At 34.6% G+C, this 17,714-nt stretch overlaps 1 protein-coding gene across 1 annotated transcript in view; it reads left to right on the top strand.

Moving 5' to 3' along the window:
- Nek7 (NIMA related kinase 7) overlaps window positions 1-17,714 on the top strand; it is a 128,390-nt gene that overhangs the window by 93,325 nt on the left and 17,351 nt on the right. The window contains exons 6-8 of the mRNA XM_026401487.2: window positions 3,880-3,988; window positions 4,655-4,762; window positions 16,354-16,448. Coding sequence (XP_026257272.1) covers window positions 3,880-3,988; window positions 4,655-4,762; window positions 16,354-16,448 — 312 coding nt within the window. The remainder of the gene's footprint in view (window positions 1-3,879; window positions 3,989-4,654; window positions 4,763-16,353; window positions 16,449-17,714) is intronic.

Genomic DNA, 17,714 nt, shown 5'->3' with positions numbered 1-17,714 from the left:
GTGATCTTTAGCTGCCAGGCTCAATCTATTTCATACCCTCTGAAGCAATGTAAGTTATCTGAGTTTCATGTAGACTGCCAAGAGTGAAAATAATCACACTGAAACTTAGTATACCAAAATTTTACCTGAGATATTCTACACATATTTACCCCAAATTACATATAGCAAATATTTATACTTTGATCTGTCTATACCTTGTACCTTTTACAGGAAAACTTCAGAAAGATTAAAAATCATAGGTCACATTTTCAGAAGCATCCTCTTTTCCATCACCAGTCTCTCTGAAATTGATTTTGTAAAAGTATATCTTGCAGTTATTTCATAATGTACTTAGGAACATCCCTTCTGATGGTTCATGTTTGACTACATTACAAGTTGATGACAAAAAACCAGTTGTCTCATGTGAAGACCATTTACAGTAATAAGTGAACCAATGAGAATTTTGTTTTTTAAACTGGAGAGATGAAGGCTAGGACAAACCAATAAATTATTTTGAAGTGTGAGAATGTACCCAGTAGACATATTTGTTTCATTGTAACAGCTTGTAGAATGAGATGGTGAAGACTTCATATATCATTTAGAAACTGTTAATATAGTGAGAAAAGAAACTGGGACCCAGGACGGTTAAGTGGCTTCTTCAAGGTCACATAAGTAGTTAATGTCAAACTTCATAATCAGGCTATTATTAAAAGATAAATATGGGTCATGTAAGTGACACATTGAAACATTTGACAGCATTCCCAAGCAGGAAGTGTTTCCTTATATTTAACATATATCTATTACTTCCTCTCGTTAGGTATTTGGAAAGGATGGAGAACAGCTGGTACCTGTATTCTAGTTCTCTAACAACTTCATTATGTCTTAATTATTTTTTCCAATCCTTTTCAAAAATGGTTTGCACATAAAAATATACAACTGAAAACAGATTTGATTCTTAACTACAGAAGCACATTTCTAAAGGATGTTTGCTAAAGCTTCCAAGGATTAACTACATAATTGTGGGTCCCCTTCCTTCAAAACTATGAGTCTTAAGATGACAATAAGAGGACATTTTTAAACCAGGTGCAGGACGTACGTGACTACATGTCCATGAAATTGGCTCTCATGGTTTCAAATGTTCTGCCTGAAACTTTTCCCTTCAACATTAATTTACCAACTGTAGGCTTAAATATTTGTATATACAACAGACAATTCTGTAAATTATTCTCAAAGAATTTTTGTTGGGTAAGGTCTTTGAAGCTCTTCAGTGCAAAACAAATAAGCAGTGTAGGTTCTACCTGAAGTGGTAGTGACTATAATGCAAGGGCCAAGTTACCCAGCTGAGTAGTCCCAGAATGCTTCTTAGCATCCATATTGTAAATGGATTTGGTCTTGGGAATTTGTGATTTTTAAAGGAAAGATTTGAGTATTCAAATGTTTTCCTACAGTCTTCAGAAACATCTCGCATCAGCTAGCCTATTCTTGGTACCAGTCAGTGATTGTGTGTTTCACGAGGTATGCTGGACTTCACCTAGATAATTTTTATGTGAGAATATAATTTGTATTTGTGAATGTTTTGTATGTGAATCAACTTTGTTACATATGACTTTGGTATTTGAATAGTATCCAGTGTTTATCTGAATATTAATGAAGGTAGAAAATACTTTCTAAAGTCAACAGCACTTCAAGACTAGCTAAAAATCTAAGGAAAAATTATGTGTAACTGACTGTTAATTTCTGCCTGTTTATGAATGTGTAACTACTTTCAGGTATAAAAATGTTCTGTTTTACAGCATAAACATGGAAAAGGTGCCTTGACAATCTTTATTTGTATCAATACTAACCTTTAAGAAATTTTGGTTATTGCTTTATTAAAAACTTGCATGAGAAATACATTTTTCACTCATGTTGGCATTGGATTTTTTTTTCTAATTTAAAGCTAATAAAACTGTCCTTTTTTCAGAAATAGTACTTTTGAAATGGTGCCATTTGGCTAGAGGATTAAAATGTGCAAGATGTATCATTAGAATATTAAGAAGCAGCTTTCTGTTTTGTGATACAAATTTTGGCTTTGTAATGTCAGTATAAATCTTACCAATATTCCAAAGAATTCAATTGCTACTGCTGTTCATCTTCCTGAGACAGAGCCAACAGTGCCACCATCAGAACAGACAGGCTGTTTTCATTCTAAGTGTTGGTGTTCTCAAAAAACAAGACATTGAAGAAATGTTTGGAAAAATTTTTTTCCAACAGATGCAGATAAAAAACCTGGAAAATACTAGTGACATAATCAAATTGCCTTTGACAAATTCATAATATTCTTCAGTAGCCTGCTACTACATTGGACATTTAAGTCTTGCCTGGTCATACTATAGCTAGCATTATAATGGTCAATTTATTATGTTAAATTTGTTCTAAGATAGTCTCAAAGAAAATAAAAACAGAGATCCTGGTCATCTTATTCTAATAGCATTTTCAGGGCAATTCCTTTTCATTATCTGTTTTGTATATGACTTAATTTTTAATGATGGTCTTTTAAAAATGTGAAGGGCTATGTTAATTATAGTTATCATTTTAGAACCTATTTTTAAGCATAATATTTTTCTTTCATGGTTTGATACTTACATGAAATGGTGTATTTCTGAATGAAAAGAAACCTGGTCCCCATCTTCCTGTTGACATCAAACAGTCCTCTGATATGCTAATCTAGCATTGGGGAGAGCACATACAGGCTTTATTTGGATTCATTCCAAGTCTGAAAAAAAATTATGTGTAAAGAACTGATTTTGTAGCATTGCCCCTTTCGAATGAAAACTGCTGTTGACACAGTCTATTAAAAGACTTCATAATGAAACATGGGAGATTTTCAAAATTATAGTAAGACTGCAATTTTCTTTTTAGGATGCAGTCAATGCTACTGACACAGTAGCTGATAACTTCCATGTGGTATAATAAAAATCATCCATTTTTCTCTGAAGATTTATACTTCGGTATATTGAGAGCAAAAGATTATATTCACTATCATTTGCAAAGTATGAAGTAGGGTAAGATTTTCTTGTGCCGTTTTTCCTTTCAGCCTGCCCTCAACTGGTCATAAGTATAAAAATTTAGTTATTTTGAATTTTCTCAAATAACGAATTTGAGAATTCACGATTCTGAAATACATTAAAGAACATTTAAATTTGAATAAATGTATATAAGTTTAAATGTAGTATTTATGTTGGTAATCTAAAAATCAAGTAGGAAGTGATTTTTCTATAAAGCGTCTTAAACTAAATTGCTGTTGAATGAGTTATTATAGTCTTTAACATAGGTGGCCATTCAAAAGAGGACAACTACAATTCCAAAAATAAAAGTGCACATCTGTTTAAGTTGACTACTGGTGCTTTCAGCTTTTTACCAGAAGATTGTTTCCTTGGATTTCACTTTCATTTAATCAAAGCAAAGTGCAAGTTTGCCTTACCATGTGCAATAGAAATATTCATGGAAACTTTACATAAATCCCTTTTGTTTATTTAATTTTTAATAAATCGTGATACTTCAAATCACTAGGGTAGTTCAATATTTAAAAAGAATTCTATAGTAAAACCTCTGCCAAGAGAAGAATAGTCTTTTGATGAATATAATTACCTTAGGATTTGTAGACCTTTTTATTCTGGCTTTTCTTAAAAATCAAATTTGACAACTTTCCTTTTAAGACAAGCCATTTTATATAGATGTTAATTTTGGGAAGTCAATACTACAGATGTGGTGTTACATGGTTTGTGCTAACCTTAGGTATAATTGGAAGAAACCTATTAAAATCATGATAGTAGGTACATTAAAGCAGGTATTATTTCTGACGTACAGATTTATGCCTGTTAAGACTATTTTAAGATCTTATTTTTATTTCTTTAAAAGCATTTTAAGAAACAGAAGAGGCTAATTCCTGAGAGAACAGTATGGAAGTACTTTGTTCAGCTGTGCAGTGCGTTGGAACACATGCATTCTCGGAGAGTCATGCACAGAGGTAAGATAAAATCATTAAAAACTTTTAAATTGCTCCATGATTTGTACTGAAATATTAAATGTCTTCTAGTCATTGTATAGCATCATGCTTTCTCAGATAATTCCTAAGTTGTAATTTAATTAGAATTACAAATCTTAGAGCCCACATTTTAGTCTGTTTTTGCTTCATATTTAGTCTTACTGATTATGTTGGGAAAGCAAAAGATTCAAGAGAATAGTTGAATACACTTAAGATGTTCACAGTGTTAAGAGTTACATCATTGAATAATCCAGTGATTTTTGGGGTGAAAACTAACGACTCTAAATTTGCACAATGGCATTCTACCTTTTAAAATTAGTATAAAAAGGACACTTCAGGGCTGGGGTGTCAGTGGTCAAGAAATTGTGTAGTACATGAGGAACCTGGTTCAATCCTCAGCACCACATAATAAAATAAACATGTGTGCATCTACAACTAAAAATATTTTTTAAAAATAGGACACAAAAATGTAGTCATCATTATGCTATATTGACTCAGAGGATTGAGAACTTTGAAATATTGTGATAGACCACAATTAAAGTGACTGGCCGAACTTTCATGTTCACGATCAATTCTCCCATGGAGAGTATGCCTTTAAAATTCCTAAAATTACATCATCTCTCACTTGGTCTGTTCCTTTATTCACAGATATAAAACCAGCTAATGTGTTCATTACAGCTACTGGAGTTGTAAAACTTGGAGATCTTGGGCTTGGTCGGTTTTTCAGCTCAAAAACCACAGCTGCACATTCTTTAGGTAAGAGACCATATAGTTTCGTTCAGTTGCTTTTGTTTCTCAAGAAGTACCACTTGTATACGGCTTTTACGTTTTTAAAAACATCAGGTCTTCAGATCCCAACTCTCTATTAGTTGTCCCATTTCCTTGTACATGACAGGTGGATACTTGTTAACTTGACCTCAGGCAGCACCACTCAACTAAAAAATGCTGATAAACCTGATTTTTATTGTTACCTTGGAACATTCCTTTTAATAGTTAAACAATGTGACGAATACACTATTTTGGAAGAGAACTTTTCCTGACCATTCAAAAATACTACAGGTAATAATTTGTAAGTTTACAACATGGTTGTGATTACTGCAATAGTGAAACCTAAAGGTGATCTGTGGCAAATGAGGAAAATACTCCCCAACATTGTAAAATGGATGAAATACATGTAGTTTATTCATTCTAAATATAGCAGTGTCCTTGGTACCTAAAATAGAATTGGATGTAACTATAACATTAACAGTGGAGAGAAAGTTGTTCAGTTTAGAAACAGTAATGATTCCTAGAGGAAATATTTTTTTTTTTTTGTTGAGGCTATCACTTCAACTTAACTCTCAATCATATTTTCTCCTTGTAAATACAAGGTACAGATAAAATGATGGCAAAAACTAGTTGCCTTTAATTTAATGGAGCCCATCTTATTGTAATTTCATGGAAAGCCACTGATTTTTTTTAAATGCCATTAAATGATTTAAAAAAAAAAAACTTTAAAGGGCCTGGTAAGTCACAAATGACTTGCACAAAATAGCAAAGTAGTGAAATGAGCCTCCAAATTAGTTGACTATCTTAATATTTTTTGTCCTTTTTACTAAGATTTTGTGTGTCCTTGAACCTGTCATTTTTTGTATCTAGAACAGTACCGGGCACATAAATAGGCACCTAGTCAATATCATATCTTTGTGTAAAGCATAGTTGCAAAGGTAATGCTTTTTATGAATTTGAGTGACATTTTCATAAGGATTTGTTTGGGAAGCTATAATTCTTGCAATATAAATAGTGGAGAATTTCTATGGAGAAAAATCGGACTGTTCCAAGCCAGTACGTTTTCTTAGTAGTGAAGATGACATTTTCACTTGGTTCTTCACCTGACTGGAATATGCCAACAGCATTGTCATTAATTTACTTAGAAATGCCAGGTTACAATTATGCACAAACACACAGCTGCACACCCATGTGTATTGTTTAAATACTGTTTTGCAAACTTGAGTATATTGTAATCATCCAACCTTAAGGATGCAGCATAGTAAGTGAAAACTAGATCTAAACAATTCTGGAAATTGTGTTATTTAGTCTGACTGTTATTGCCTCTTGCAAAAGTTCTAAACAAGGTTTGCAAACATGCATCTCCAAATTAGATGTGCTAGTTCAAATTATTTGACAGTAAGATTCGATTTAATAATTCATTAGCAATTTCTAACAACTTTTATCAAGACTCAGTCATATAGTTATATAAGTCACCTAAAGTATAACCACTGAGGAAGTAGAAATGAGAATGTTTCTTTGATGGGAGAAGAACTGGTAAACCTCGTTCACAAGTCTTTGTTTTACATATCATGAAGCAAAAGATTCTTAAAATGACAGTTGTGTTTTTTTTTTTCCTGTCTGCTTCTGTGCAAAAAGATTTTAGTGCTTTGAAGTCAAAGTGCACTAAGCAAAGTGCTGTGAATGCCAAGAATTTTTTGTTTGAATTCCAGATTACTAAGGTTCCAAAGGTTTTATTGGGGCTAAAGAACCCAAATAGAAAGTTTTCTTGACCCTTTAAATAGGACTAATACAGAACATGAATAAAAGCAGGAGGAGAAATCCTGACAGTTGTTGACAAGATAGCCCTAATTTTCATGGTTAGCCTCTCAGCTTATGTATTTTAATTTTTAATAGCTCTTTGAAGCAAATCTTCTATCAAAGTAACTGAAAATTTGGCCAGCTATACAGATTTATTTTGCTTATAGAAAGAGTGATACTTTATTGGGTCATTTTCTGATTTAACTCTGGATAATCATGCCCTACAGATTTTAGAACAGGTCTAAATTTTAGTGAAACTTCAAATGAGATTTTTCTAAGAAGTACATGTCTGAGTTGTAACTTAAAGGATGCCGATCCTAGAGCCAACTTTTATTTTCCCTTTTAAAACATGTTTCTAAGAATTTAAAAATGCAAAGATGAGTTTAGAAACATCTCATTGTAGCTATACATTTGATTTTTGCCAAAGTATTTTCTTCAATAGGAAGAGGCACTTCCAGAACAGGTTTTTTAGTTGTATTAATTTTGCATCTTTGTATGATAAATTAACATGTAATAAATTGTTTTGGCATGTTGTATAGCAAATATACCTGTATAGATGGCCACATTACCACTTTTCAGAATTCTGAAAAATATGAACAGTATTGATTCCTTAAATGCAAGGCTAAAAAGTTACAAATAATAAATCTCATGTTGCTGGATATTCAAACCAAGTTCAGGTCTTGAGAGGGGAAAAGAAACCTCAGGGAGACTTACTTTTTGCCTACAACCAACATATACGTTGTTTCACATCTTATTCTATCCCAGTTTGTTAATCCATAAATAGGAATTTATTAGGGAGTGGGAAAATGTCTTATTTGTTTCCTTTAAGTCCAATGTGTGTATTTCCATTAGTTATCTTCCTGTGATTCATGTGATTACATTTCCCCCAAATCTTTGGGTGGTTCTGTTGCCTTATGAGTATCAGGCAAAATTAGGGCTTTCTAGAGTCGTGTCCCCCAGATATCCACTCATCCACTGTGCCACCTTTCCTGCTCATGTGCCAGCTGTGTTTTCCTTTATTTTGAACAAACAATAATGCTGCTTGATGTTCAGAGAATGGAGAACACCTGAATTTGTGTGCTCATCGCTCTGTTGGCCCTTGGTCAAGCCATTAACTTTTCTAAAACTTAGTATCTGGATTTAAGAAAAAGAAATGTGGGCTATAACCATTCCTGTTTGTCCCTTAACCCCTAATAAACAGAAGCAATTTATTTGGTTAGGCATTAAGATATGGTGACATAGAAAGGTAGGGAGTTCTCCATGAGCAGTTTATTGTGTGAAAATACCTGAATTGATTCAAAAAATAGTTTTGCAGATGCTTTCTAGGGACAACCAAGGCAGCCAGAGCAAAATCAGTCTTTGTCTTCAGCAAGCTTACTGTGTGGTGATATATATTTGTTGAGAATGATTAGGACAATTACTATGGAATGGGAAAGGTGGGATAGGCCCCTCTGAGGTCATGTTTGAACTTAGAACCCAGCAAGCATCTCGGGATTACTAAAGGACATTTCCTACAAGATGTGGATGCAGACTAAGCTTTACTGGGGGGAGACACAGAAAGGGGCCTTATTCAGAAGGAACATACTCAATTTATAGCAAATGACAAGTTTTTGAAAGTTTGTCATATAGAGAACACTGATCTGGGTTGAAAAAGTTCACGACTGCTGTCATTAAGCTTCAAGCTAAGCATGCCTGGTATTGTCCACGACTTCAGGTTCTTTGTGTCCCATCTTTCCTTCTCAGTCTGTTAGAGTACATTCTCCCTAGAACTGAGCCCATCAGACTGTAACCCGTGATAGACTTTTTGTTCCCTACTCCCTCCCCTTACGGACTTGAGTCTTTCTTACTATTGACTTGCACACAATACTGTACACATACCTATTAATTTGCCTTGTTTCATATTGTTAACCTTACAGGTAACAAGTTTCCTAATATCTGTTAATCTGTATCTACAACTTTCAAATTAATGAAGATAAAGCCAGACTGGAGGGAGAGCTGTATGTCTGTCAGTAGCATTCAAATTTTTTGAGGATAACTTCCTACAATATTGTGACCCCTTGGAAAGTAATCACAACTGAGGTGGATGTTTCATGTAACAGTGTTTTCCTTCACAATTTGGTGCATTTTCATATTTTCTGTTCCATTTCACCAAAATTAATGTTGGTTGCAACACACTAAATTGATTTCACAACTCTTAAATTATTTCCAAATTGCAGAGCATGCCACCCGTTAGTCTGTTTTCACTATTTTCAGGTTGTTTCGTTTAAAATCCAATTCTCACTTTCAACAGTCTGATTTACTATGGGGTTGGTTCACTTGGTCAAACATAAATTAGTGTCCCCTGTGCTTCTGTAGATGCATAACAACATGCCTGGTGTTTTTTCAGTTTGCAAATCATTCATCCCCATATGATCCTTACAGATAATGTGGATTAGACACATGAATTATTCCCATTCTGCAGTGGAGGAAATGAAACAGAGGCCAATGGACAGAGTGAGAAGATCTGGATTGCTAGTCGGGTTTCTTCTCCCACACGTTTTCCCATTGTTTCAGTACCTTAAGGGATTTTCTATAGCTCTGGTTTCTAATTATTCAATTTGGGGTTACCTTATTCTGCTTTATTACACTGCTTCGGAGCCCACATATAAAAGCAGTGTGCTTTCTTGTGGGCTTGATTACTTTTGTTCTTTCAGGATTCAGAAGTAGAAAATAGATTTCAGTATCCTACAGGACTATCTTTATGACCATTCTGTATACCAGCAACTTTGGTGACTTGTTTGGAAATATTAGGTGAAGTGAAAACTAAAACTTCACTGTACTCCACAGGTTCTAATGATCTAGTTCTTGTATTAGGAGAGGTGGAATGTACTTTCCTTGTATTTCTTTAAAGTCTCCTTTCAACAAATATATTCTGACCCAGATGCAACTTGGTAGGAAATTAAGTATTTTCATCTTTGAATATTTAAACATATAGAACAATTTTTATATAATTCCCATATAATTTGACTAGAGATCATAATGCATATCAAAGTACCTGTATTTCCTATAATGATGCAGAAGAATCCTCTTTTGCTAGTATATATCAACAGTGAATAGATATATAGCATTTTATGATTTCAAGCAGTTTTAAAACCCATTCTCTTTCTCTTCAATGTTCTATACTGGGTATTATGGATAGTACAGATTTAGAACTGAGATCACTTTATTTAGTACTACACCTGACCCTCCACTCCGCCCCCACGAACTCTTGATCCCTACCCCGTTTTAACTTTTTTCCTTAAGACTTATTCTAAAATGCTGTGTAATTCACTTATTATGCTTAGCATTTACTGGCTCTCCCAGATAAAATGTAAACTTCATGACATAATTCTTTGTGGTTTTAGTTCCTTAAGATGTCCCAGATGCCTCAGTGATAGTATTCCACATAATATTAAATGAACAGGATTTAGAGGTACTCGACACAGAAGAGCAAAATATATTATCTTAGCTTAGTGCTAAACTGAAGGTTAGTTTAACAAAGTACATTGTGTCAGCTGTGGGCTCATGTTTATTAGGATAGCTGCCCTTAATGTGGCGGCTTGGCATATGAAGCAGCTTCAAGCTTGTGTTGTCTTCATATCACCATACACTTTTGTGATTCCAAAGGGAAGAGAGCACAGAAAAATCACTGGCTCTTAACTAGATCTTCTGCTTGAATGTAACACACCTTACTTCCATTCACATTTCTTTTCTAAAACGGCCTCATTGCAATGCCTGTCTCAGTGGGGCAGGGAAATGTATTCTCTTATGTTCCAGAAATTCTTGACCATGTAGCTGTGATAGAGAATTCCTCATTTAGTTCTCTGCTTAATAATTTGTATTCTTGGGGCTGGGGTTGTAGCTCAGTGGTAGAGCACTTGCCTAGCATCTGCAAGGCCCTGGGTTTGATCCTCAGTACCACAGAAGATAAGTAATTTGTATTCTATTTTTGTGATATTTGTAGCTATTGCTGCCAAAGGGGAATTAACTCTTAATGGGGGAGAGCTCTATGCAGCCTTACAGAATTTATCTTTCTAAATTGGGAAAGTCTGAATAGATTTTTAAAGCTAGAATGATGCATGACATTCACTGGAGTATTAATCCTTAGAAAAGTCACCAGGGATAAATATATCTACAGTTGTCCCTTATGATAAGGATCTTATTTTGGTCAATTTAAACATTTATAATATTTGAAGCCTGATGAGCAAATCTTTATACTAATGGCTGTGTAGCATACCATGTTCCATTCTCCATCTCTACTTTAGCAACATTCAAGGTAGGTGTGATTACATAGTTTAGAGTTATCAGCTAGTGACCAAGACAGAATTCATGTAAATTATAAAAGATAATTATAGTCATTAAACATTTACCATCTTATTATTGTTAAGGTAAGTGCATTAGTTTTACCTCTTCCCTACCTGTACCACCTCGAAACTAAGTGGGGGGCGGAACTATCTCAAAATGATCCAGGGAGATCTTGAAGGTCCAACATTTTGTGAACCATGTAACTTTGTCTTACCCTCTCAGTACCAAGTATGGTTCTTGGAGTATATCAGTACATGAATTGAATGTCCCATTCTCACAAAGCATGCATCATAAACACATTAGTATTCATTGTCACCCTAATAACTTAGCAGATCTAGCAAGTTAGAAGTCCAGCATGGCACTCACTGAGCTCAACTTAAGATAGCTATAGACTCCTGTCTGTTCAGGATGCTGGCAGAGTTCAGTTCTTCAGTGTTGAGATGCCCTGTTTCCTTACTGTCTGCTGAGGTCCCAGCTTCTAGAGGCTGCCCTCATTCCTGGTTCTAGACTCTTCTACCCCCATTTTCAAAGCTGGCAAGTCAAGTCCCTCTTGACATGTCAAATCTGTCCTGACCATTCTGTGGTTATCTGACCAGTCATCTGGGAGAAACTGTTTTAAGGTTCATAAGGTTACTGTGCAAAGTCCCTTTTGCCTTGTACCATAAACAGATATAAAACCTAGGACCAAAAATCCTAATCAGATTTCTGCCCATCATTCTATTGTAATGCGCTCCACATCTTGGAAGTCATTTGTGTCCTAAAGTCTGCTTACGTGAAATCGTTTAAAAGTCAGCTTTTAATGAAAGTTTATATCCTTGAAATGTTATTTTTTGAAGAGGTGTTTTAAAAATTTGCTGAAGTTTAAGCAATGATCATGCTCTCAGTGGAATTTAGGAGGGGAGAAAAAATAGTTTTAGTAAGGAAAATTAATCTGTTGCAGAAATCTAGTAACTAATCCAATTGTAGGTAATTTTGGAGTGTATTATCTACTATTTAAGAATACCTATTTGCACCAAAATTTTACTTATTAATACACAATTGAAGTGTTTTCCTGTCTACTTGCTATAGTGGAAGAGGCTGATAATGTTTTGCTGCAGCATTTTTGCTTTCTAAATGTCCCCCAGAAGAGGAAAGATGGAGTTTTTGTTTCACGTGAGAACTTTGTAGTATATCTCCAAAATGGAGATCTTAATTAAAATGTTCTGATATTGATCCTTGTGCTGAACAAATATTTGAAACCGCTTGAGGGGAAATCACGTTGTTCTTGGTGTTACTTTTGTCAAAGAATTGCTCGAGCTCCTCTTTGCTCCTCACACTGAGATAAGTGGTTCCGATTTCTCGATCTTGCCAGCATAGTAAATGCGTGGCCATCCTTGAAGCTAGATCCCAGAAATTTTCACACTGGAGTCTCTTGAGTGTATATTTCATGTTTCCCACACTATTTTCAAGTGTGATATATCCTCTGATTTCAACTTGGAAAATTAGTGTTTTGGAAACGGGCATTAAGACCGTTTCATTTTTGGTGCCAGGTGCCACCTGTGGTCACATTCTTTTTCCCCACACCTTTCCCTAGCACCTCCCTATGGGTCTATCTTTGGCTTATGCCCCTTTGTTGTCCACAGTGGCATGGAGCCATCAAAGCAACATATGTGCAGTTAGTACCAAAGGTTGCTTTCACCGATTTGTTTTTCAGTTCTTTAATTACTCTGGGAAGAAGCTCTTATCCAATTTTAATCTGTGCACGTTTTACCCCTCAAGCCATTTTAAGACAGTATGAGTAACTCGAGAGTTCATTTTCACAGGTAGTCCATTGCACTTACACCTTTATATCCATCTCCTCATTTAAGCAGCCAAAAAAGCTGTCTAAATTTGAAAAAATGCTTTTCTAGTGATTTCAGAGTGGTTGGGTTTAATGATGTAACTGTCAGCTTAAATAGAGAACTACCTGGGTATGAATTCCAGGTCCACACATTACCATTTTTGTCATCTTTAGCACCTTGCTTGACCTCCCTTTCTAAAACAAGATGATAGTCCGTTTGCTAAACTGTAGCCCCCTGGAGATGAAGGCTGTGTCTCGTTCACTTCTCTCCCTTAAGCACCTAGAACAGTACATGCCATGCAGTATGGCCCGGTAAACATTTGTTAAATTTCACCAAGATCATGCATGTAATGTATTAGTTCAGTGCCTGGAACAGTAACCAAATGTGATGAGATTTCTCTCATCATAACTAAGGTTCTCATCAATTATGCTTAAAATATAACATTTATTTTTAAATCTTTTGTAGAAAAAAATCTACCACTCAACCACTCCATACTGACTTCAAGTAATAATCCTTTCAATTAAATAAATTTGGTCTCTCTCCATTCAATGTGCCCATGTCATCTCTGGGCTAACTCATAAGAATGAAGGGGAAAGAAAATGAAAATTCCCATTCTCTGAAGTTGTGTGTTGCAGTCAACTTCAGTGAGGTATAAGGTAGTTCATCTCCTTTTAATTTTCCCCAGAATGTTTGCAGCTTTTTCCTTCAGTGTACTCTAATTTTAAGAGTAAGAAATCATTTCTAGATCAGTTTTGCTTGTTTCTAGTGCCTGGCTTAAAACACTTTCATGATCTAAAAGGAGCATTTTTTTCCACTTTTTTGATGGGATTTTGTCTAGTTTAAAACACTCCAAAGTGTGTTTAAAGGACACAAACCTTTAGGTCTGTAGAATTCTAGAGAAAAAAAAAGATCTCGGATCATTTCATCTTACAGAAGAGGAAAGTAAAAAACGTTCATTTGGCTAGTGGCAAAGTAATGTGTTAACAAGTTTTCCTGACCGTTGTTTTTTTAAATGGGAAGATGACAGAAAATGGGCCAAAGAAATTCTTCAATTCTATTTTTTTCTCATTCAAGACTTTACAGAGGTTAGTGTTAAATTTTTAGCTTAATTCTTGAAAAAAATTCCATATGCAACCTGTTCTGATGAAAGGAATGTTATGTTGCTGTCATTGAAGATCAGACTATTGTAGAACTTCTGGAAACTGCTCTCCATTTTATTCAGAATTTGAATATTTCTTTAATTAGAATAAGTCCATTAGTGTAATGAGAATGTTTTGTACATCTGAATGATTGTTGTAGTATATTAATATAGATTTGTAAAAGTCAGCAATTTTCTCATGTCAAGCCTTTCCTATTCATGTCAGGAGGATAAATAGCATAAGTACCTGTTATGGCAAAATGTATTCTCACTTTACCCACAACCATAAAATCTTGGAAGTGGAATTATGTATCCTGCAGCCTTCATGCTCCTCACTACATATAATTTGCATGATTGTTTTAATGTCTAATCGTATCACTGCACAATTCTTGTATAACAGTAATCAGACACAGCTGTCAGTTTAAATACGGGGTTTTAGGAAATAATCATATCTCCATTAAGTTTGGAATGCTGAAACCGTATCTTTGTATTTAAACCTACAGATTTTCCTGAGCCCCTAAACTTTTAGGCCTCTTCACTAGAGCCAAAGGGTAAGGACGAATCAGGCTGCAGCATGATGAGGCTGAACCTCTTAGCTCTGGGCCGGGCTCATCTGCTGAGAGATACTGAGCAGGGGGGCATATTAGGGAGCATGCCATGGGCAGACAGTAGAACCTTCCGTTTAGGCCTGTGTTCAGTTAATTATGAATTTGCCCCATTACTAGCATAGAACATAAATGAACTCATCTTATTACAGTGACTCTTTTGGAAACTTGTCGAACAAGGAGGTGAGTAGACTATTTAGCTTTACATTTTTATTTTCAGAACGTATAACATTAAAATAAATTATATATACAGTGTAAAATGTTATGAAAAAAAATCTTGTCTAAGCTTAAAAATAGCAGTGCTGAGTATGTAACTTTATAATGACCTCCAGCAGCTCACTAAGAAAGGCTTCTTTGTATGTCAGAATTTTCTACATTTAAGTTTCATTCAGTGGCATTCCTAATTCATTTTCTCTGCTCCCTTCACTTGTGGGTCGTCATTGGAGTTCTGTTTGTGTTGCAGTTAAGGTGTTGTGCTGGGGCTAATCTCTGTAAAATGCTAGCATTTGTTGGTCTTTTTCCCTATCATCAATCTTTCACACTCATATCAAACCCCTAATGTATCAGCAGGTTTCCCAGAGCTACTGGTTAAAATTACCTTTGCTTTTGGTAAACTCTGAACCTTCAAGCCTCAGTGTTTTCAGCTGCCCCCTGTGGATTCTGTGAAGCCTCTCTGCACATTCCTCACTGCCAGTCACTTGCTTTATGTCCTGAAACCAAGAGCCTGTGCAGAGCCCATTTATTATTCCAGCTGTACCTACCATCCTTCCTTAAATGCATAGAGTATGTAAATATTTCCAGTAATTGCTGTTGTTTATGCAAACTACAGGTGAAAGTGGTGAGGACTCCCAAAGCTAGATTGCTTGTGTTTCTTTTACACAACACCACTGTCACCTAGCTCTCAAAAGTTTTGTTTTCCTGATACTACCGAAACTGGCAAATGGAGTAGTCTTCAAGAAAAATATTACAATAAAATTATTTATTCAAATTTCCAGTCTGATTAGTATCATGTTTGCATTTTGTCATGTCTTTACTTTTATCAAGCTTTCTTTTCATCTATCCCGAGTAGGGCTGCCCTTTATTAGTAAAATAGGATTTTGTTACAAGTAGAATTCCGTGGATAGTGGTTCATGTTTTCACTTTAAGCACAGTGTAGCATACACACGACCATTAGGTTTAACTTCATTCTTTCACAAAACTGACTTCCACCTTGAGGATCATAGTTTTGTAATTAGTGTGATTCTGTTGCCTGATTAGGAAACCCCTGTTGAGCCTTAGGCTAATGATGGATGGTCAAATAGCCCTCTAAATTTAAAGAGATTCACTAAAAGTCACTTTTAAGTTTTTTTTTTTTTAAACTATGGCATTTTCCACAATAGCTATATAAAACAAATTAACACTTTTAAATGAACGAAAGCAGTCTAGAATGTCCCATCTCTTAAAAGCTCTCCTTAGTAGCAGGAATGCAAACACTATTAGAGATGACAGTGCCCTTTCACGTGTTATATGGCCCTTTGATGTGCAGAAGTCACCTATATTTTTAAAGGTGGAGTAATGAAGGCGTCAAGTGTTAATAGAACATTTGTTACATTACAGAACTGTGTTCTGAGGAATGCTTCTCTACAAGTATGATTTATATATTTGAAGTTGTCATATAATGTTATTTAGTTTAAAATAATTGTTTGGGAGATGCAGTTCCATTTAAAAAAAAAAAAAACTCCATGTGAAAAGATTTCCTCAACTCACATTAAACAGGACATTAAAGTTTTATTTTCTGAAAAAAAAATTTGATCCTAATGAATTTTTGGGTTACATTTTAATCTAAAATTTGTCATTTCTTACCACAGCTGTACCTTCATTTATATTCCTTGTTTTATTTGGCTTGTTTTTTAGTGGGCACACCTTATTACATGTCTCCTGAGAGAATACATGAAAATGGATACAACTTCAAATCTGACATCTGGTCTCTTGGCTGTCTACTATATGAGGTAAGTCATGTTGATAAAGTAAAAATGCATCAATATATGGAATTTATTTCCCTTATTTACAATTTTTTTTCCTGGATGTTTAAGAATTAGCTTTTAAGTCATGAAGAATTTATTGTGTTAATCGCTGGTTTTATACAGAATGACAGTCATTGCTTCCTGTTTTTAAATCATACTCTTAATGAAAATGTAAAAATATGTATTTGAGCACCTATGAAAAAGAGTTGGGTAGTATAGTCTAGGAGAGGTATATTAAAATGGATTTAAAATACAAATGTAAACATCCTTATTAGTATTGTTTCACATTTACATCAGAATAATTCAACTTTAAGGATAACAGTTCATTTCCATGAGTAACAGTTTGTGTTAGAAAAGCTCAGGAAATTCTCTCGTACTTAACAAAGGAAGATAGAATATTGTTGGTCAGTCCTCTAGAAATATTGCAGTTCAATATGGATTCATAGAAGAAATCATGTTGCTAGAATATTTTATACTCTTGTTACAGACCATGTCAAAGGGTTTCTCGAGCTAGTGACTTCTATAATCTTAATTGAATGGCAAGAATAGATTGAATCAAAGTTGGTTTAACTGAAGTGAATAGTCTCATTTTCATATCTCAATAAGGTTAACTAGAGTGGATGGATTAAAAACCAACGTATTTCCTACTGTTTTGTACCTCTTGTCCCAATTTAAATGAAGGAGGTGGTATCTATTTTAATTGTGCCATCACTGGAAGTAGAACATCAGGATGTGTTTTAAAAAATGTTCTGCTTTATTATTTGGCCGATTCCAGTTTTCTTCAGGAACCTGAAATTGTTTTTATTAGTGAAGTGACTAATGATTGCATAAGAATTATGAAATGATCTTGAACTCAATTTTTATGAAACGTTATAAATTTAATCAAATTATTCCATGTATGCACGTGAAGTTAAGGGATTTCTGTTCATGTTATTTTCTAAATATGGTACAATGTTGAGATGGCTTGACAATATTAGTTACATTATAGTATGTTTGAAACAAATTATCTTACAGTCCTTCAGGTCAGTCTAAGATTATGAAAGCAACATTTTCCCTTTAAATCTCTACAAGTAAAAGGCAAATTATGTTTTAATAATGAGATTAAATGGAGCAATGGAAAATTTCAGTAGAGATAATGTACTTTTAGGGGAAAGTCTACATAATGCTTTTTAGGGCTGGCAAAATCATGTCAAAATGTAAATAATTTTTCACATTCTAAATGTGCCTTTGAAAGACAGTGTCCCATTTTTG

This window comes from Urocitellus parryii, chromosome 9 (genome assembly GCF_045843805.1).
Source record: "Urocitellus parryii isolate mUroPar1 chromosome 9, mUroPar1.hap1, whole genome shotgun sequence".
NCBI classification, from domain to species: domain Eukaryota; kingdom Metazoa; phylum Chordata; class Mammalia; order Rodentia; family Sciuridae; genus Urocitellus; species Urocitellus parryii.
This window is presented reverse-complemented; position numbering and strand designations above follow the sequence as displayed.